Consider the following 22966-nt stretch of genomic DNA (forward strand, 5'->3'; position numbering starts at 1 on the left):
TTCTCACCTCTGAGCTGTGTAAGCTGCTTCTTGCTCATAAATGTCAATTTTTTGAATGGTTCAGGGTTGAGTTTGGCAACGCATGGAGTCATCACATGGTTTCCAAACTCAGTAATTGTGCCCAAAACCAGATCAGATTAACATGTAAAGACTTAGATCCCTGTTATCTTTGTCCACTAAGCCCACAGATCTTGTCTTTCAGGGAGACTCTGGAGGACCTCTCGTGTCCAAGGTCAACGGCATCTGGTACCAGTCTGGCATTGTAAGCTGGGGAGTAGGATGTGCTTTACCCAACCGCCCTGGGGTCTACACCCTGGTAACCGCCTACCAGTCCTGGATCCAGTCATTCATACCAGAGCTGAGGTTCTATAATGTCCCACATCCCACAATCTCCATCCCACGTCCCACAACCTCCATCCCACAACCTCCCGAAAAAGGCAAAGGAAACATGAACGCGTCGTGTTATCTTCTGGTACTCCTCATCATTACAGCTTCAGTGTTCCGATATCTGTAGATTACAATGTACAGAACCATGAATTTTGCATAAGGATCGATTTTATTATGTCTTGATTATATTCATTGTGTCAACCGGGAATGATTGAGTAAAACACTAGTACCAGTACGTTATGTTCAGCACTCTCTATTTTCATTAATGATCATTCTCATCTAAGAAGCCTTCATTCTCGCACTAGAGATTAGACATCCACCATTGATATCCAAAATCAAAATCTCTAATTAAAAACCTATCCCCTGAAATTCACTGGAGACTTATGAGTGGTGCCAGATGGATTCGACTCGTCTCCTAAAGTCTTCAACGTTGCAACAAATCTCCCTACATTAAAAGAATAAGAAGAGGAAACTTCTGTAGCGCTACTAAGTCCAGACAAAGTGTAGACAGTTCAAAGACTTCTCATTGAGTAAAAATAGATGACGCTCTTCTGTTTGGTGCCGAAGCCTTCCTCCGGCCAGAATATGTGATCACTAAGAAAAGTCTTGTCATATATAGAGGAGAAAAGAACAGAAATATACATAGAGAGAGAGATAAAGGTCAGCACGGGCTGAAATACCAGACTCCGTACATATGAATACGCGCATATCCATCGTGACGTTAGTATTTAGAACAGTAGAACGAAGGGACCACCGGTCTGCAAGGCAACCTGCAACAACAAGCCGGTGGCAGGAGAGCGTTATCACAGAAGATACCACCAAGAGTAGTGTGGAAACCTATGGGGACATTAACACACGGACCATAGAGGACCAGATCACATGGCAATGTTCCACCTGGAGCCGTCCTTCAACCAATCACCGAGCCGATCACTAATCCAACCAGAATATGTGATTGCTACAAACGTATTTATGTGGAAATGTAGTCATGGAAAGCAATGAATGAATGTGAACAGACATATAATGTAACAAATAATAAAGTGATTTCTAACCAGAAGGCTGCCTCAGTGACTTATAATAACTAGCTCATGTATCTAGATGGCTCAACCGGTAGAGCAGATGTCACGCTACATCTGACCAGCGATAAACACAATGTGTAAAGGAGCTATGTAACTGGTATACTGAAACGACATGTAAAAACAAAACATAACTGAGACCTTACTTACCCTCAGACGCTGCTCCAGTCCTTGTTGATTGTCTGCAGTGGTGAAATTACGTCGACAACACTGCAGACAATCACTGAGATCTCACGCTGGTAAATAAATCATCTCTTCCAAAGTTATTGATAAGTGATTTGAACTGTGTTAATTAAAGTAAACTGTAGGTAGAAGAAACATTATTTTTATGTTTGTACTTTATAAAGTCTGCACGAAAAACAATGACAAAAAGAAACAAGAAACACATGTAAGTAATACATAATATTTATTGATATCACAAATTAGTAAAGTGAAAAAAATCCCCAAAATATGTTTGTCATCAAGTAATAATCAGGATAATAAACTGCACAGAATCAATAACAATCATAAATCATTCCCAGAAGCGTCACACACGGTGCCACATACCGTCATCACGGAGGTCAGGCCTGGCTTTCATCCACTACCCAAAATACTGCCTATATATTACATAAAATGATCTAACGCCAACTCCGAACTAATGCCGCCATATGAAGTGCAAATCTAAGATCTGCAATATCTAAGAAGGGCCGTATGAAGCCTAAATTACCATTGGGGCTCTGCTACTTTATTCTGCACCTGTGCTGTGGGCTCTGTGGACGCCTTGTATTTGCATCTTCATTGAACGATAGTAGACTCAGCCATCTTGAAAAATTATAAAAGCCTTGTACCAGGGCCTGCGCAATATGAGGTTCAGCCACTGCCATCTTGGGAATTATGGACCAGTGGGCTTGGGGGATTGACTGTGCAGACTTGGTTGAGCTGTGAAACGTTCTTGAGCTCCTCATGCCTTTACGTGTCAGTATGGGGAAAAATTTCACAGCCTACTTAAGTCATAGGAGAAAATTGAGACAAAAACACAAGGAGTATAATTAAGGACAAACGTGACTCCATTGCGATCATGGACATATTCAGACCTGATGCCTAGTGCAGCGCTGCCCGTAAATGCAGCTGAACGTGCAGCAATAGACTGAGGGTCAATAGAGACACTGATAGAGAAGACACAGAGGACGAGGACTTGTAAGACACAGGAGAGTCAGAGGACGAGAACGTAGCAAGAGACTTGATCCAGCTGTAGTAATCCGGGACATAGGTGTAGACTCCTGGCCGGTCAGACAAGGCACATCCATCTCCCCAACTCACAATGCCAGCTTCATACCAAACCCCATCAATTTTACAGACCAGGGGTCCCCCGGAGTCACCCTGAATAATAAAGAGAGTTTGGTAAATGCCATAAATTAAAAAATACTAAATAATAGAAATAAGCCATTTTTTATTTGAATTGGCCAGTTTGTAAAAAGTTTGATTTGCGGCAAATCAATTTGCAAGTCTTTGATTTCCCCCCCAAAAATCCATATAAGGCTCTTAGGTCTCCTAAGACTGTACATAATCCTTTTCAAGATCTTTAGCATAAAAACATCCGCAGTAATAACAAGGTGACATCATGACATGTGGCTACAGGTGACCGCTGTGCTGTCACACTACCCGTACAGTTTCTTCTCTGCTTCATGGCTTTATCGCCCATTCTCTATAGTTACGCTGTGTCATCCTCTCAGTATGAAGATTTACAGCACAGTGGCTGCTACATTCCCTGCCTTTGCTTTTATACAGGCTATAATAGTCCCTCATGATTGGCTGTGCTGTATCACGTGATGCAATAGATGCAAGCCATTATGAGGAAGTCATGGGAGCCTTCTGTGGCTGATGTAAACTCACATCTAGTAGCAAATTGTTCAAATTTATTGGGTTCAGTGAATTTCCAAAATGTGGTGATGAGAACTATGAGGAGACAGAAGTAAGCGGGGGCAGATACAGGAGCTTCTCACAGAATTAGAATATCATCAAAAAGTGAAATTATTTCAGTTCTTCAATACAAAAAGTGCCTCTCCTGTATTCTATAGAGTCATTACACACAGAGGGATCTATTTCACGTGTTTATTTCTGGTAATGTTGATGATTATGACTTACAGCCAATGAGAACCCAAAAGTCATTATCTCAGGAAATTAGAATAATTAACAATAAACACCTGTAAAGGCTTCCTAAGCGATAATAAAGGTCCTTTAGTCTGTTTCAGTAGCTCCACAATCATGGGGAAGACTGCTGACCTGACAGATGTCCAGAAGGCCGTCACTGACACACTCCACAAGGAGGGGAAGCCACAAAAGGTCATTGCTAAAGAAGCCGGCTGTTCACAGAGCGCTGTATCCAAGAATATTAATGGAAAGTGGAGTGGAAGGAAAAAGTGTGGTAGAAAAAGGTGCACAAGCCACTGGGATAACCGCTGCCTGGAAAGGATTGTTAAGAAAAGGCCATTCAATAATGTGGGGGAGATTCACAAGGAGTGGACTGCTGCTGGAGTCATTGCTTCACACCACACACAGACGTCTCCAGGACATGGGCTACAAGTGTCACATTCCTTGTGTCAAGCCACTCATGACCAATAGACAACGCCAGAAGGCTCTTACCTGCGCCAAGGAGGAAAAGAACTGGACTGTTGTCAGTGGTCCCAGAGTCTGGAGGAAGAGTGGAGGCCACAATCCAAGCTGCTGGAGGTCTAGTGTGAAGCCTCCACCATCAGTGATGGTTTGGGGAGCCATGTCATCTGCTGGTGTAGGTCCACTGTGTTTTATCAAGACCAAAGTCAGTGCAGCCGTCTACCAGGGCATTTTAGAGCACTTCATGCTTCCCTCTGCTGACAAGCTTTTTGGAGATGGACTTGGCCCCTGTCCACACAGCCAAAAGTACCAATACTGGGTTTACAAACAACAGTATCACTGTGCTTGATTGGCAGCAAACTTGCCTGACCTTAACCCCATAGAGAATCTATGGAGTATTGTCAAGAGGAAGATGAGAGACACCAGACCCAACAATGCAGACGAGCTGAAGGCTGCTATCAAAGCAACCTGGGCTTCCATAACCCCTCAGCAGTGCCACAGGCTGATCGCCTCCACGCCACGCTGCATTGATGCAGTAATTGATGCAAAGGAGCCCGACCAAGCATTGAGTGCATTTACTGAACATACATTTCAGTAGGACAACATTTCAGATTTTACAATTGTGGTGCCCCTGAGGATCCAGTCGCCACAGAGGTACTGCACCTCAGTCAAAGGTGTATTACCCCACTCTCGGGTAAGGTTTTGGCACTACCCAGTACCCACACACTAGCACCCAACACTAGTCCTCTTTAGGCCTGGGAGGAACCAAGTAGAGGGTGTGGGTGGAGGAAGTAGATAAGAGTTGGACAGCTGGAGAGAAAGCTGACAGTTGGGAGTGGAGAGTTGTCATGGTAACAGGAGTCAGGAAGGAGAAGGGAGTTGGTGCTGGGGACTGGAGGAGTGAGGAGCACATCCCTAGACTGGCACAGCGTGAGAGAAAAGAGGAGAGAAAGAAGGGGTCCTAGGGGCACGAGAAGTGAGGAATCCACTCGTGGCGCCCAAATCCACGCCGACTGTAGTCGGGTGGAGGGAACGGCCCCAGACTAGTGGAGAAACTAAGGACTCAGCTAGAAACTGGAGGCTGTAGCGACTGTATGTGCTACAGCCAACTCCATACACATTCACTGAAAAGGTAGCCAGATAGGATCAAGGGGACTAAGAGAACGTTGCCCAACAGGATCTGAGGCTGCTGGCTTGGGACACTGTATGTGAAGGCACAGGGCAGGAGAGGTGGGATCCAGAGCAGAGAGACGGCCAGGAAAGGAACATCAGAAGGGGGTGCTGGTACAGTGGACCCCAAACTACTCGAGAGCTGGCTGGACCACCAACCCGGAGGACACAGCACCCCGGCTGGAGATTGTAACTGGAAGAACTGTGAGTAAAAGTGTATGTAATGACTCTATAGTATAAAGGAGATTCACTTTTTGTATTGAAGAACAGAAAGAAATTCACTTTTTGATGATATTCTGATTTTGTGAGATGCACCTGTACATGAGGAGAAAGACGTAAGAGGGAGCAGACACATAAGAATACAGATAAAGTGAGGGCAGATACATGAACAGACAGAGGTAAGGGCGAGCAGAGACATGAGGAGACAGAGGTAAGAGCGAGCAGAGACATGAGGAGACAGAAGTAAGTGGAGCAGACACTTGAGGAGACAGAAGTAAGTGGAGCAGACACTTGAGGAGACAGAAGTAAGTGGAGCAGACACTTGAGGAGACAGAAGTAAGTGGAGCAGACACTTGAGGAGACAGGTAAGAGGGAGAAGATAGATGAGGAGACAAATGAAAGGAGGGGACACACGAGGAGACAAAGGAAAAAAGGCAAAAATGTGGAGACAGGAAAGCAGGGGCAGTACACGAGGAAACAGAGGGAAGTGGAGAATATGCATGAAATGATATACGTTAGTGGGTGCATTCTCTACAACATGTTTGTGTCTTTTCTTGGCTAGCCCTTTTTCCATGTAGAGCAGCACTTGACTGAACATTTCCGCTCCATGATTCGATCGACCATGTAGGACCTCTATCTATGAAAACCTTGAAAGGCTTTTGAAAGTGCAGTCTAATCTATACAAATAAATGAAGTTCTATGTTCCACCACCCAAAGTCATGTTCTCCTTTTCTTATTGCTCTGGGGTCTATATGGTACATTATACATTGCTGGAAATGGAAATGAAGGTTCTTAAAAATACAAAAAGAAAGACATCCACATTTACAGGTTTATTCCCACCCCGTACGGATGTGTCTATTATTAAAGTCTGAGATCCGGCTACCACTTATAATTGGAAGATACTTCACCCACCTGGCAGGAGTCTTTCTGTCCGGCCTGGTAGCCGGCACAGATTTGGTCACTTGGAACAATCTGTATGCTGGCACTAATGTCGGAGTTGATGTGGTACATGGCATCACAGGCACTATTGCCGATAAGAGGCACCATGACCTGCTGCAGAGTCTGAGGATACGGAAGATTCACTGCAAGAAAAAGAGTGAAGGTCCAGGTCATGGAGTGCAAAACATGGAAACACAAAGACCTGAAATGGTGAGAATTCTGCCTTGTTGCCCTACAATTGACAATCTTCAGAGTACATAATCTGTATCTGCTAGAGTCTGAGAAAAAACAGAGGCGTCCACTTCCTAGATCCTGGGGTACATAAACATTTTTTTTTTTTTTTTGTCTTTTATGTTGTTATTCGATATATGTTATTCTATGCCTGTTTGTGGGTTCTCTAGTTTTTACATTTTTTTTCCGTACCTGTACAAGGTTGTTTATTCCCCACTCCCTTCCCTCCCTTCCTACCTTCCTTTCCCTACCCTGTTTACTTCCAAAAAACCAATAAAATTATTTGAAAACATAAACATTTCCCCTATCATTTTTTGCACTCACTAGATGTGTTAAAAAAATAATGTCACAGACAATGTCTGACTATAAGCTTATAATGAGGTTTGTCGTAGGAGACATCGACCTATAGGATGACTACCTCCAATAGGTGGCACTAGAGAGACCGATCTCTTCCTTCTGGAGGAGAGCTCATTTGAAAACTCTTCCCAGGGAGCTTTTAAGAATTGTAAGCCTTCCTGCGTCAGCTGTAGGTCTCCATGAGAATATATAGTTGTACCCAACATATGGTAAGATGAGACACAAGTGATAAATGATGGAGATGGAGCGATGGACTCTTGGTCAGGTCAGCATCATACATGATTAGGTTGTAGACCCATACATTTTCTGGGTTTTCTTACCATCACTTCCCGTATTGCCCCATCCAGTTACCCAGCAGTTGGTGCCATTGGAGAAGCTCATGGACTCTGATGGGATGCACACCGGCAGGATGTACTCGGTATAGGTAACGGGACTGGAGAGTTTAATCAGGGCGATGTCCCCCGGGGTGCCAGCTCCATTGAACTGGGGGTTCACGATGATACTTTCTACACTGGACACGATGCTGTGAACACTAGGGTTCTGCAGCTGGTACTCGCCAAGACCGACTTTGAAATAAGATGAATTTGTAGACCTGATGGGTGAAACCAAACAATCATGAGGAGCAACTTCACCCTCCATAATGTTATTCTTGTGGCAGTAGGAACTGAAACATATCTGGGGTCCACACATTGGTCTCGTGTTGTCACGAGAGAACACATTAGGGCAATGGATTGTCAGTGACGTCTTCCACAAAGAGAATCGCATTTTCAGGCATATGTCCACAGCTGGGACCCTCCACCTGGTGCCACCAAGGATGATTAGTACCCCTTTATACTTCATCTCCCAGCTGTTAAGAAGCCATGGTGGTCATCTTTCCTGGCCTTCTCCCCCTCCAACCCAATGGCCATATTTTACTCTTCTTTATGTTTAGATGAAATACTAAAATAAATGCAGTCACCTTTTCCCATTCCAACATGGTGGACCTTACTAACCACTACAGGGCATAGACCAAGTTATACTCCAGTCTGCAGCAGCAACTTACGATTCAAAACAATGCGCGGCGGTGACCACCCACTGGCTGGAGATCAGTGACCCTCCACAGATGTGGTAACCTTCATACCGCAGGCTGATCTGCCACGGCCATGCTCCTTCAGTGGCAGCTGTGCCACCAACGATCCGATCGTTGATCACTGGATTTCCGCACACAGGTTGGGCGGCAGTGGTGGTATTGGCGGCAGTGGTGGTAGTGGTGTTATTGGAAATCACAGGGGAGGTGCAGACTGGAAAACAGAAAGGAGAACACTATATCATTCTTGGGGCAATAGAGGAATTATTACTAAATGTTCACACACGGGTATTATTAATATACAGAGGCACAGAGGAGGCACGATTACTATGTGCGGGCACAATGGGGGAATTGTTACAATATAGAGGCACAATGGGAGCATTATTACTATTCAGAAACCCAAAGGGAATAATATTACTATGCAGAAGCACAGTGGGTGGAGGACCACCACTATATGGAGCAGAAGGAGCACTATTGCTATATAAAGGCACAGAAGGGACATTCATACTATATACAGGCACAGTGGGGGCAAAATTGTTATGTAGGGTCACAGACAGAGGCACTATATGTCGAGGTACAAAGGGGGCACTATTATTATAGAAGCACAGAGGGGGCACTATTATTATAGAAGCACAGAGGGGGCACTATTACTGTATAGGAGCACAGAGGGGGCACTATTATAATAGAAGCAAAGAGGGGGCACTATTATTATAGAAGCACAGAGGGGGCACTATTATTATAGAAGCACAGAGGGGGCACTATTACTGTATAGGAGCACAGAGGGGGCACTATTATTATAGAAGAACAGAGGGGGCACTATTACTGTATAGGAGCACAGAGGGGGCACTATTATTATAGAAGCACAGAGGGGGCACTATTACTATATAGAAGCACAGAGTGGACACTATTACTATAGAAGCACAGAGGGGGCACTATTATTATAGAAGCACAGAGGGGGCTCTATTATTATAGAAGCACAGAGGGGGCACTATTACTGTATAGGAGCACAGAGGGGGCACTATTATTATAGAAGCACAGAGGGGGCACTATTATTATAGAAGCACAGAGGGGGCACTATTATTATAGATGCACAGAGGGGGCACTATTACTGTATAGGAGCACAGAGGGGGCACTATTACTATAGAAGCACAGGGGGGGCACTATTATTATAGAAGCGCAGAGGGGGCACTATTATTATAGAAGCACAGAGGGGGCACTATAACTATAGGAGCACAGAGGGGGCACTATTACTATAGGAGCACAGAGGGGGCACTATTACTATAGAAGCACAGAGGGGGCACTATTATAGGAGCACAGAGGGGGCACTATTACTGTATAGGAGCACAGAGGGGGCACTATTACTATAGAAGCACAGAGGGGGCACTATTATTATGGAAGCACAGAGGGGGAACTATTACAATATAGAAGCACAGAGGGGGCACTATTACTATAGAAGCACAGAGGGGGCACTATTACTGTATAGGAGCACAGAGGGGGCACTATTACTATAGAAGCACAGGGGGGGCACTATTATTATAGAAGCACAGAGGGGGCACTATTATTATAGAAGCACAGAGGGGGCACTATTACTATAGGAGCACAGAGGGGGCACTATTACTATAGGAGCACAGAGGGGGCACTATTACTATAGAAGCACAGAGGGGGCACTATTATAGGAGCACAGAGGGGGCACTATTACTGTATAGGAGCACAGAGGGGGCACTATTACTATAGAAGCACAGAGGGGGCACTATTATTATAGAAGCACAGAGGGGGAACTATTACAATATAGAAGCACAGAGGGGGCACTATTTCTATAGAAGCACAGAGGGGGCACTATTACTGTATAGGAGCACAGAGGGGGCACTATTACTGTATAGGAGCACAGGGGGCACTATTATTATAGAAGCACAGAGGGGGCACTATTACTGTATAGGAGCACAGAGGGGGCACTATTATTATAGAAGCACAGAGGGGGCACTATTATTATAGAAGCACAGAGGGGGCACTATTATTATAGAAGCACAGAGGGGGCACTATTACTGTATAGGAGCACAGAGGGGGCACTATTATTATAGAAGAACAGAGGGGGCACTATTACTGTATAGGAGCACAGAGGGGGCACTATTATTATAGAAGCACAGAGGGGGCACTATTACTATATAGAAGCACAGAGTGGACACTATTACTATAGAAGCACAGAGGGGGCACTATTATTATAGAAGCACAGAGGGGGCTCTATTATTATAGAAGCACAGAGGGGGCACTATTACTGTATAGGAGCACAGAGGGGGCACTATTATTATAGAAGCACAGAGGGGGCACTATTATTATAGAAGCACAGAGGGGGCACTATTATTATAGATGCACAGAGGGGGCACTATTACTGTATAGGAGCACAGAGGGGGCACTATTACTATAGAAGCACAGGGGGGGCACTATTATTATAGAAGCGCAGAGGGGGCACTATTATTATAGAAGCACAGAGGGGGCACTATAACTATAGGAGCACAGAGGGGGCACTATTACTATAGGAGCACAGAGGGGGCACTATTACTATAGAAGCACAGAGGGGGCACTATTATAGGAGCACAGAGGGGGCACTATTACTGTATAGGAGCACAGAGGGGGCACTATTACTATAGAAGCACAGAGGGGGCACTATTATTATGGAAGCACAGAGGGGGAACTATTACAATATAGAAGCACAGAGGGGGCACTATTACTATAGAAGCACAGAGGGGGCACTATTACTGTATAGGAGCACAGAGGGGGCACTATTACTATAGAAGCACAGGGGGGGCACTATTATTATAGAAGCACAGAGGGGGCACTATTATTATAGAAGCACAGAGGGGGCACTATTACTATAGGAGCACAGAGGGGGCACTATTACTATAGGAGCACAGAGGGGGCACTATTACTATAGAAGCACAGAGGGGGCACTATTATAGGAGCACAGAGGGGGCACTATTACTGTATAGGAGCACAGAGGGGGCACTATTACTATAGAAGCACAGAGGGGGCACTATTATTATAGAAGCACAGAGGGGGAACTATTACAATATAGAAGCACAGAGGGGGCACTATTTCTATAGAAGCACAGAGGGGGCACTATTACTGTATAGGAGCACAGAGGGGGCACTATTACTGTATAGGAGCACAGGGGGCACTATTATTATAGAAGCACAGAGGGGGCACTATTACTGTATAGGAGCACAGAGGGGGCACTATTATTATAGAAGCACAGAGGGGGCACTATTATTATAGAAGCACAGAGGGGGCACTATTATTATAGAAGCACAGAGGGGGCACTATTATTATATAAGCACAGAGGGGGCACTATTAATATAGGAGCACAGAGGGGGCACTATTATTATAGAAGCACAGAGGGGGCACTATTACTGTATAGGAGCACAGAGAGGGCACTATTATTATAGAAGCACAGAGGGGGCACTATTACTATAGAAGCACAGAGGGGGCACTATTACTGTATAGGAGCACAGAGGGGGCACTATTATTATAGAAGCACAGAGGGGGAACTATTATTATAGATGCACAGAGAGGGCACTATTACTGTATAGGAGCACAGAGGGGGCACTATTATTATAGAAGCACAGAGGGGGCACTGTTATTATAGAAGCACAGAGGGGGCACTATTATTATAGAAGCACAGAGGGGGCACTATTACTATAGGAGCACAGAGGGGGCACTATTACTATAGGAGCACAGAGGGGGCACTATTACTATAGAAGCACAGAGGGGGCACTATTATAGGAGCACAGAGGGGGCACTATTACTGTATAGGAGCACAGAGGGGGCACTATTACTATAGAAGCACAGAGGGGGCACTATTATTATAGAAGCACAGAGGGGGCACTATTGTTATAGAAGCACAGAGGGGGCACTATTATTATAGAAGCACAGAGGGGGCATTATTACTGTATAGGAGCACAGAGGGGGCATTATTACTGTATAGGAGCACAGAGGGGGCACTATTACTGTATAGGAGCACAGAAGGGGCACTATTATTATAGAAGCACAGAGGGGGGAATATTACTATAGAAGCACAGAGGGGGCACTATTATTATAGAAGCACAGAGGGGCACTATTACTGTATAGGAGCACAGAGGGGGCACTATTATTATAGAAGCAAAGAGGGGGCACTATTACTATAGAAGCACAGAGGGGGCACTATTACTATAGAAGCACAGAGGGGGCACTATTACTGTATAGGAGCACAGAGGGGGCACTATTATTATAGAAGCACAGAGGGGGCACTATTACTATAGAAGCACAGAGGGGGCACTATTACTATAGAAGCACAGAGGGGGCACTATTACTGTATAGGAGCACAGAGGGGGCACTATTATTATAGAAGCACAGAGGGGGCACTATTACTGTATAGGAGCACAGAGGGGGCACTATTACTATAGAAGTACAGAGGGGGCACTATTACTGTATAGGAGCACAGAGGGGGCACTATTATTATAGAAGCACAGAGGGGGCACTATTATTATAGAAGAACAGAGGGGGCACTATTAGTATATAGAAGCACAGAGTGGGCACTATTACTATAGAAGCACAGAGGGGGCACTATTATTATAGAAGCACAGAGGGGGCATTATTACTGTTTAGGAGCACAGAGGGGGCATTATTACTGTATAGGAGCACAGAGGGGGCACTATTACTATAGAAGCACAGAGGGGGCACTATTATTATAGAAGCACAGAGGGGGCACTATTACTGTATAGGAGCACAGAGGGGGCACTATTATTATAGAAGCACAGAGGGGTCAGTATTACTATAGGAGCACAGAGGGGGCACTATTATAGAACACAGAGGGGGAACTATTACTATAGGAGCACAGAGGGGGCACTATTATAGAACACAGAGGGGGCACTATTACTGTATAGGAGCACAGGGGGCACTATTATTATAGAAGCACAGAGGGGGCACTATTACTGTATAGGAGCACAGGGGGCACTATTATTATAGAAGCACAGAGGGGGCACTATTATTATAGAAGCACAGAGGGGGCACTATTAATATAGAAGCACAGAGGGGACACTATTAATATAGAAGCACAGAGGGGGCACTATTATTATAGAAGCACAGAGGGGGCACTATTACAATATAGAAGCACAGAGGGGGCACTATTACTATAGAAGCACAGAGGGGGCACTATTACTGTATAGGAGCACAGAGGGGGCACTATTATTATAGAAGCACAGAGGGGGCACTATTATTATAGAAGCACAGAGGGGGCACTATTATTATAGAAGCACAGAGGGGGCACTATTATTATAGAAGCACAGAGGGGGCACTATTAATATAGGAGCACAGAGGGGGCACTATTATTATAGAAGCACAGAGGGGGCACTATTACTGTATAGGAGCACAGAGGGGGCACTATTATTATAGAAGCACAGAGGGGGCACTATTACTATATAGGAGCACAGAGGGGGCACTATTAATATAGGAGCACAGAGGGGGCACTATTATTATAGAAGCACAGAGGGGGCACTATTAATATAGAAGCACAGAGGGGGCACTATTACTGTATAGGAGCACAGAGGGGGCACTATTACTATAGAAGCACAGAGGGGGCACTATTACTGTATAGGAGCACAGAGGGGGCACTATTATTATAGAAGCACAGAGGGGGCACTATTATTATAGAAGCACAGAGGGGGCACTATTACTGTATAGGAGCACAGAGAGGGCACTATTATTATAGAAGCACAGAGGGGGCATTATTACTGTATAGGAGCACAGAGGGGGCACTATTACTATAGAAGCACAGAGGGGGCACTATTACTGTATAGGAGCACAGAGGGGGCACTATTATTATAGAAGCACAGAGGGGGCACTATTATTATAGAAGCACAGAGGGGGCACTATTACTGTATAGGAGCACAGAGGGGGCACTATTACTATAGAAGCACAGAGGGGGCACTATTACTATAGAAGCACAGGGGGGCACTATTACTGTATAGGAGCACAGAGGGGGCACTATTATTATAGAAGCACAGAGGGGGCACTATTACTGTATAGGAGCACAGAGGGGGCACTATTATTATAGAAGAACAGAGGGGGCACTATTACTATAGAAGCACAGAGGGTGCACTATTATTATAGAAGCACAGAGGGGGCACTATTACTATAGAAGCACAGAGGGGGCACTATTATTATAGAAGCACAGAGGGGGCACTATTACTATAGAAGCACAGAGGGGGCACTACTACTGTATAGGAGCACAGGGGGCACTATTACTGTATAGGAGCACAGAGGGGGCACTATTATTATAGAAGCACAGAGGGGGCACTATTATTATAGAAGCACAGAGGGGGCACTATTATTATAGAAGCACAGAGGGGGCACTATTACTGTATAGGAGCACAGAGGGGGCATTATTACTGTATAGGAGCACAGAGGGGGCACTATTATTATAGAAGCACAGAGGGGGCACTATTACTGTATAGGAGCACAGAGGGGGCACTATTATTATAGAAGCACAGAGGGGGCACTATTACTATAGAAGCACAGAGGGGGCACTATTACTGTATAGGAGCACAGAGGGGGCACTATTACTATAGAAGCACAGAGGGGGCACTATTACTGTATAGAAGCACAGAGGGGGCACTATTATTATAGGAGCACAGATGGGGCACTATTATTATAGAAGCACAGAGGGGGCACTATTATTATAGAAGCACAGAGGGGGCATTATTACTGTATAGGAGCACAGAGGGGGCACTATTACTATAGAAGCACAGAGGGGGCACTATTACTGTATAGGAGCACAGAGGGGGCACTATTACTTTAGAAGCACAGAGGGGGCACTATTATTATAGAAGCACAGAGGGGGCACTATTACTATAGAAGCACAGAGGGGGCACTATTACTATAGGAGCACAGAGGGGGCACTATTACTATAGAAGCACAGAGGGGGCACTATTACTATAGAAGCACAGAGGGGGCACTATTACTATAGAAGCACAGAGGGGGCACTATTACTGTATAGGAGCACAGAGGTGGCACTATTATTATAGAAGCACAGAGGGGGCACTATTACTATAGAAGCACAGAGGGGGCACTATTACTATAGAAGCACAGAGGGGGCACTATTACTATAGAAGCACAGAGGGGGCACTATTATTATAGAAGCACAGAGGGGGCACTATTACTGTATAGGAGCACAGAGGGGGCACTATTATTATAGAAGCACAGAGGGGGCACTATTACTGTATAGGAGCGCAGGGGGGCACTATTATTATAGAAGGGGCACTATTACTGTGTTAAGTGGAATAATAGACACTGCTATTGTGTGGGGCACTGTGTAGGGGCATTTTGCCGTTTAGGGCACTGTAGATGGTATATCAGTATTTTCTTTGAGTAGAGTTGGAGCAATATGAAGAAAGTGCTGAAGAAGCGATCATCTAAAGATGCCTGTATGCTATAAGCTGCAAGGTTGGGGATTGAAAAGTCGTCATGGCTTTATGACCTGAATGGAGAAGAAAAAGAAAACTGAACGACTCCATCTAGAGCCAACCTAACCAGTCAGTGGATTTCTGTCACCTCCAGAGCGGCTGTGTGTAACGGATATCTACCACTATGATCACTGTATGACGGGAATATGGGTCTTAATACACCGGTATTTGCTAAAGATGTTGTCCTGGGCAAACATATGATGACTTTTTGTTTAGTCAGGAGCCACCTTTTTAGTAGAGAAGATCCCACTGTCCACGCTGGAAGGTAAATTGCAGGATAATTTATTTTTTATCATCCGTCAAGGACGGCCATATTGGTAACTGAGACCCCCATCCGGGCAAGTTGTGGGATAGGGGGCAGCATGGGCCTGGGTGGTGAAAAGGACAATGTTGAGCTTCATTTCCAGTTAGGCCCTGTTTATGCCATTGGGTAAGGAAATAATCAGACTCAGCTGTTTTCGGGAGATGAAAGCTTCAGACATTTGCCCCGAGGGATGTTTTGTGATAGAGACAACAGAATGTTCTTCTGAAGATCTAAGAGGTGAACACAGGGAATATGACGTGGCGTCCTTTATACATGGTGGGCAGAATCGGAACGGTGAAAAGCTTTACGGTTCTCCAGTTCTTGTACGCATTAATGTTACTGAGCATTTTCAGAAGTTTAGATGGGCTACTCGGAATTTGTTATGGGGAGGAGGAAATGCTCAGAAGAAAGATGAGGAGTTTATCGCTTCTATGAGAACGTTCTCCATTATCGCACAATATTACTTTCTAAGGCATTTTGTCATTTCTTTTCATGGTATAAATTTGGACTTTTTTTTGGAAAAAGTTCTATCTATGAAAGTTCTTGGTCCAGAGATCAGTAAAGCGCTCGGGCTTCTTCCAGTTGGAAATGGGATGAGGATAAAATATTGAGTTTGTGGGAGTAGGAAGGGAAAGGGGTTCAGAAGAAATCCCACGGCGAAATATCCCGGAGAATCCCCGGTAAAGTATAGAGACACTGGGAACGTTGGTCGGGACGAGGGGCACAACGCGCTGGGATTATGGATGTCTAAATCCAGAAATGTGGCCGAAGACATCAGAGAGACTTGTGACTGGGATCTCCAGGAGGGATTGTCCTGGGTGATGGGATGTGGACTGGGTACAGACATCTCAGAAAATGAAGAACTTGTCTTTTCCCAGCTTCTCCTGATTGTAAAGATGTGACGATAATTTCATACAACTATTTTCTATGAATATAGTGATTTTGCCCAAAGAGTTAGGACTTCGCCACTTCGTAGGGAAGGATCAGGTAACTGTAGAGGCACTTACCGGACAGCAGCAGGAGGCAGCCGGCAACCCAGACGCGGATCATGGTGGTTTTGTCTGGTTGCTTTGCACTTTGTTCTTTTATAATGTTCTTTGTCTCTTGTCAGGACTGACAGCAGCGTCACTACAACGTCAGAGCTCACAATGTGGCCCAACCTGCTCCGATCATGGAGACAAATGTGACTCTACACAAGATGTAATGGTCATAGCCAAGGTTGTGCGAAAATTAATCACATGCTTCAAATCTCAAAATAGAGCAAAAATCAAGTAATGGAGGCTCAATGACGTACAGAGCATTACGCTACTGCTCCTGATGTACATCCAGAGCTGCACTCACTATTCTGCTGGTGCAGTCACTGTGTACATACATTACATTATTGATCCTGAGTTACATCCTGTATTATACCCCAGAGCTGCACTCACTATTCTGCTGGTGCAGTCACTGTATACATACATTACATTACTGATCCTGAGTTACCTCCTGTATTATACCCCAGAGCTGCACTCACTATTCTGCTGGTGCAGTCACTGTGTACATACATTACATTACTGATCCTGAGTTACCCCAGAGCTGCACTCACTATTCTGCTGGTGCAGTCACTGTGTACATACATTACATTACTGATCCTGAGTTACCTCCTGTATTATACTCCAGAGCTGCACTCACTATTCTGCTGGTGCAGTCACTGTGTACATACATTACATTACTGATCCTGAGTTACATCCTGTATTATACCCCAGAGCTGCACTCACTATTCTGCTGGTGCAGTCACTGTATACATACATTACATTACTGATCCTGAGTTACATCCTGTATTATACCCCAGAGCTGCACTCACTATTCTGCTGGTGCAGTCACTGTGTACATACATTACATTACTGATCCTGAGTTACATCCTGTATTATACTCCAGCGCTGCACTCACTATTCTGCTGGTGCAGTCACTGTGTACATACATTACATTACTGATCCTGAGTTACATCCTGTATTATACCCCAGAGCTGCACTCACTATTCTGCTGGTGCAGTCACTGTATACATACATTACATTACTGATCCTGAGTTACCTCCTGTATTATACCCCAGAGCTGCACTCACTATTCTGCTGGTGCAGTCACTGTGTACACTATTCTGCTGGTGCAGTCACTGTGTACATACATTACATTACTGATCCTGAGTTACCCCAGAGCTGCACTCACTATTCTGCTGGTGCAGTCACTGTGTACATACATTACATTACTGATCCTGAGTTACCTCCTGTATTATACTCCAGAGCTGCACTCACTATTCTGCTGGTGCAGTCACTGTATACATACATTACATTACTGATCCTGAGTTACATCCTGTATTATACCCCAGAGCTGCACTCACTATTCTGCTGGTGCAGTCACTGTGTACATACATTACATTACTGATCCTGAGTTACATCCTGTATTATACCCCAGAGCTGCACTCACTATTCTGCTGGTGCAGTCACTGTGTACATACATTACATTACTGATCCTGAGTAACATCCTGTATTATACCCCAGAGCTGCACTCACTATTCTGCTGGTGCAGTCACTGTGTACATACATTACATTACTGATCCTGAGTTAGATACTGTTTTATACTCCAGAGCTGCACTCACTATTCTGCTGGTGGAGTCCTGTCTGCACTATTGATAAGCACTTGGACAGAGATCCTTATTATCGAATGTGTCATGTGTCTGGGTTAGAACCCTTGAGTCTGTGCTTTGTATTTCCTTGCTGTTTCTGTTCTTTACCCTGCACCTACCTTCTTTTTCTTTTTAGGAGGTAGGTGGCATATTACATTATAGTACCAACTTAATCCTTGTTTTACTCACTCTGGAATCTCTCTCTTTTTCATCACACTTTCCCTTCTCTTGGTAATTTGCACTCTGCTCTCCCCTCCACTTCTTCAGGAGTAACGTGAAGCTCTCAACGGCCTTTCAGGCAGCTTAGGTCCGAGATGCCATAGTCTAGTCTACGGTTAGGGCTCTGTCAGCTCTGACAGGAACCACTAAGGACTGCAGGGTCACAGTCTCTAGTCTGTACAGGAACTGGCAGGGTCAGTCGCAGTTTTTAGTGTGTTACCTATTTTCCTGAGTGAGTTGCTACTCAATCATAAAGGAATGTTATCTTTGCCATTGATCGGACTTGATTGCAGTGGACCGGGATAACCACTAGTTTCCTGGTGATTGTTCAGCTTAGCTCATTGTCATTTATTTATTCATTCTCCATGTTATGGGAAAATTACCATAAAACTAGAACATTATCACAGAAAAGGAGGATAATCACATGATAGGAGGGTGCACATGGGAAAGTGGGATGAGTTTGGGAAAGGAGACTGACCATAAGACAGGAAAATGGCAATGGGTCAGAAGATCATCACTGGAAAGCAGGTTGAGTATGAGACGGGAAAACAATTATTCAACAGGAGGATATCGATGGTATGTAGTGCCATCAAAGCATCTTGTTATTTCCGTAGTAGCCATGTGTCCTCCTAGATATTTCTGGGCTTCCTGGTGTGACTGAGCCAATAACAAGCGTTCTTAGATTGCAGGTCCAGATGCTCATAGCTCATGATATATGGGATTTATGTCCCTATTGTGTAGTTATACCGTGTGAGCCCAATCGAATCATAGAATATTCTGCAGCTTTCTGCTTGGGTTTCCATTTTACACTATTTTAGGATCTTTGTTTGCTAACTGTGAACTGGAACATTTTTGCCTCAAAACCTTGTGGTGATCCTTCCCACAACTGATAAGCTGTTGATATTTGCTCCCAGCAGATAATTAAAGATAAAAGTATCAGTCTGCTGCCATACTGGTCCAATGGTCCATGGATAATTTTAGGCTTTTTTGCAATCTGTGAACTGAAATTGAATTCCGTGGTTGCGCCAGAAAGCACTGAGGTGGAGACAATGAGAAGGGTCAACAAACTCTTGAAAAACTAAGAGTGAGCCCTGCCAGTCTCATGCCACCAATCAATGCCTGCCAGGTCCATGGCATGAATGAAAGAGGACTAACCCAAGTCACCAGTGGTCACTTTCCCTGTTGTCATCTGCTTATAGAGGGTATATTGGTGAAAGTTCTACAGTTGTAGGGTCTACTGTTGGAGGGTCTACTGGTGAAGGTCTACTAATGGAAGGTGTACTGGTGGAGAGTGTACTGGTTGAGGAACTATTGGTGGAGGGTCTACTGATAGAGGGTCTACTGGTGGTTGAAGTAGTGGTGGAGGGTCTAGTGGTGGAAGGACTACTGATGGAGGGTCTACTTGTTAAGGGTCTACCATAGAGCGTCTACAGGTGGAGGAACTACTGGTGGAGGGACTACTGGTAGAGCGTCTATTGGTGGAGTGATTACTGGTTGAGGATCTATCAGAGGAAGGACTACTGCAGTCTGCAGAGGGTCTACTTTAGCTCTTTTCTCCTATTTTTCTTAGACTTCGAGGACTGGTGTATTTTTTCCCTTTATTATCATTTTCACAGTGACTCGCTTGACTACGGACGAATGCTGTGAGAAACCATCCTTCTCATTGTTCTGGCATAAATGGTGATTTTACCGATATTTTTTTCCCGTCAATGCCAGAAACAAGTTTTAATTTGCATAATATTTCTAAAAATTACAAAAATTCTTTCGTCGCCTCGGGATATTTGTCAAATTCCCCGTGTCTTGCTGTTTCAGTTACCGGCCTGTGGGCCGCGTCACACAGGACAGTTACACGTGCCTTGTCTTCTTGTTTTAGTTACCGGCCTGCGGGTTCTGTCTCACAGGACGGGTCCACATGACACCCTGGTCTACAAGGTCACCATTGCTGGGTCTGGCTGCACCCTGTAAAGATAAAAACTGCAAAAAAAATATAATATAAGGAGGTATTGGGTAACATTTTGGCCTAAGAGAGTGGTATTTTAATCAGTATTTTGCAGGTGTTGCCTCCTTTAGGCAGGGGGTCTGATGCCTCCTGTTTGTGCATTTTCCTCATGACCTTGGCTGGTAAACACTATTGCCTTGTTGCTGCTTCTATATTTGAGAAATTTTTATAGTTCCTTTTATGGTTCCAGTAATTGTGACCAGAGGCCGACTCTGAAAATATTATTACATTTAACACTGTCTTAGCAACTTCAACTGGAAGTCCAAAATCAAGTCACTCAACTGTTCATTGCCTGGGACCCAAACCCTCTTGGTCATAGGTTACGTGCGGCTTATCCAAGATAGACCATGTAATGGGGGCAAAATTGGCCTTTGTTTGAGTCCACTGGATGAACAGATATAATATAAAATGTCACCAACACAGAAGAATGCTGCAAAGTTCTGATCAAGGTTTTTTTTAACCCAAAACGTGTTAGCAAAATTGATTATTTGTAACCATGGGGACATTGCGATTATTCTATTATTCCATGCTATTAAAAGCTTAATCCGCCTTTCTATTTGGTGCGGGAGAATATCCTATGTGGACTTCTTGTGCCTGATTTATCTCTGTTCCTTCAGGTGACCTTGGCTTTTAATTGTTTTCCATAGTATACTATAAAAAAAAGTTTAAATATATAATTATTCTTATATTCCGTGGAGTGTCATTGCTCCTGTGTTATCCTTCTGGGTGACCTCCATGGGATTATGCGTTACTTAACCTGAGGAGCAGTAATTCTCTAATGTGAGGAGCACTAAGCGAAAGAACCCTAAACCCGAGGAATACTAACTCTGGAAAGATTACTCTGAGGAATGCAAAATCTACAAAGACTAATTGGAAGAACATTAATCCTGAAGAGCACTGGACCTGAGGGGTGGTAGTTTTTGAAAGTCCAATCTGAGGAATGCTAACCAAAAGAACACTAAACTTGAGGACCACTTACTCTAAAAACATGAATCTGAGTAATGCCAAATCTAGAAAACTAATTGGAGGAACACTAATCCTGAAGAACACTAAACCTGAGGAACACTAACTCTAGAACCAGCTGGAAAGATAATTCTGAGCAATTTAAAATCTCGAGAGACTAATCGAAGGAACAATAATTTTGAAGAAAACTAACTTGAAAAAATCTAAACTGAGAAACACTAATCCTGAGGAACAGTAGTTTGAGAAAATTTAATCTGAGAAGCTCTACTCTTGAGAATCACTCATTCTTGAAAGACTTGTCTGAGGATCACTAAATAACAGAATGCTAAACCCGAAGAATTGTATCCTAGCCGGGACTTCATCTGAAGAATTCCTTTCTTACATCTTTACTTTTTAATTCATTTTATAAACTGGTAAAGTACTGGAGGGGAGATATGTTTCACTACACTTGATGGCGCCAGTGATATGAAACCCAGAGTTTTTCTTCCGGCACACTAAGTGCTGGAGGGGTTAAGCTAATTTGTTATAATTGGTTGGCTTTTATGTAGACATCCATAGAGCGGGTGGGAGGATGTCCACCTTATCTCCACCCCAGAGAGTGGTCTGGGGCTTAAATAGCTGGGCTCCAGAGGCAGTCTTGGTTCAGCAGGGCTGGAGTGAGGATCTCCAGTGGTTTGTGTCCTGACTCCTGAGGAGGAAAGACTGAACCTGTGCAGCTCCCCGCAAATGTATGGACTGTGTTACAACATTAATTTATTTTTTTGTTGTTTTTCCTGTTTTACCCAAAGTGCTGTGTTTACTTATCCCTTTATGTTGGTTTATGTTGTCTGTATAAAAAAACAACAGAAGATTTAAAGAGTAAAGAGACAGTGTTCCCGTTTTCTACCTCCATATAACGCTGAGTGAACCGATCTACCACAATATCTAAAGTTCAACTAACTCTTTTTCCTCAGTTGCCTCAATCCTGGTCAACCCTACAGCAGAGTCCGCAAAGAGAACTCAAGAACTTTTAGCAAAATAATCGTGGGGTGCGGATGCTGATGACGGAGAGGGGCCCTGACAAGTCAGTATGAAGGAATCCATATATGTGGTGGGACGCTGATCTCTGACCAATACTCTGGTCAATACTACTGCTACTACTATTACTACTATTCCTGGTACTGCTGCTACTTACTAGAACCATAATTCCTACCACCACTATTACTCTTCCTACACCATTATACTTCTCATCACCACCTCTATAACTATTAATGCTACATAGCCCTACCACTTAATTTAGCAAATATTGTCCGTTT

General features: G+C 44.2%; 2 protein-coding genes across 2 annotated transcripts in view; one reads left to right on the forward strand and one right to left on the reverse strand.

The window, feature by feature from the left end:
* LOC141050648 (transmembrane protease serine 9-like) overlaps positions 1–514 on the forward strand; it is a 54632-nt gene extending 54118 nt beyond the window's left edge. The window contains exon 14 of the mRNA XM_073547234.1: positions 203–514. Within this exon, the coding sequence (XP_073403335.1) occupies positions 203–514 (312 nt within the window). The remainder of the gene's footprint in view (positions 1–202) is intronic.
* Positions 515–1849: 1335 nt separating this feature from the next.
* LOC141050844 (serine protease 27-like) lies at positions 1850–16887 on the reverse strand. Its single transcript, XM_073547525.1, has 5 exons — positions 16839–16887; positions 8011–8248; positions 7289–7560; positions 6354–6523; positions 1850–2819 (listed from the first exon to the last, which is right to left on the reverse strand). Exons 1-5 carry the CDS (start codon positions 16879–16881, stop codon positions 2541–2543), a joined length of 1002 nt encoding a protein of 333 aa, XP_073403626.1. The 5' UTR covers positions 16882–16887; the 3' UTR covers positions 1850–2540.
* Between the last annotated feature and the right edge of the window lie 6079 nt (positions 16888–22966).

The sequence above is a fragment of the Dendrobates tinctorius genome, unplaced genomic scaffold (assembly GCF_039654945.1).
Source record: "Dendrobates tinctorius isolate UK_male_01 unplaced genomic scaffold, ASM3965494v1 ptg000152l, whole genome shotgun sequence".
Lineage (NCBI taxonomy): Eukaryota > Metazoa > Chordata > Amphibia > Anura > Dendrobatidae > Dendrobates > Dendrobates tinctorius.

What these genes read in the sequence shown, in the direction of transcription:
- LOC141050844 (XM_073547525.1), bottom strand. Translation starts at nt 16,881, where the DNA reads ATGATCCGCGTCTGGGTTGCCGGCTGCCTCCTGCTGCTGTCCG. An exon ending in GCCGCGCATTGTTTTGAATC is followed by an intron (nt 7,561 to 8,010) that starts GTAAGTTGCTGC and finishes TTCACCCATCAG; the next exon opens with GTCTACAAATTCATCTTATT. An exon ending in GACAGAAAGACTCCTGCCAG is followed by an intron (nt 2,820 to 6,353) that starts GTGGGTGAAGTA and finishes TTTATTATTCAG; the next exon opens with GGTGACTCCGGGGGACCCCT.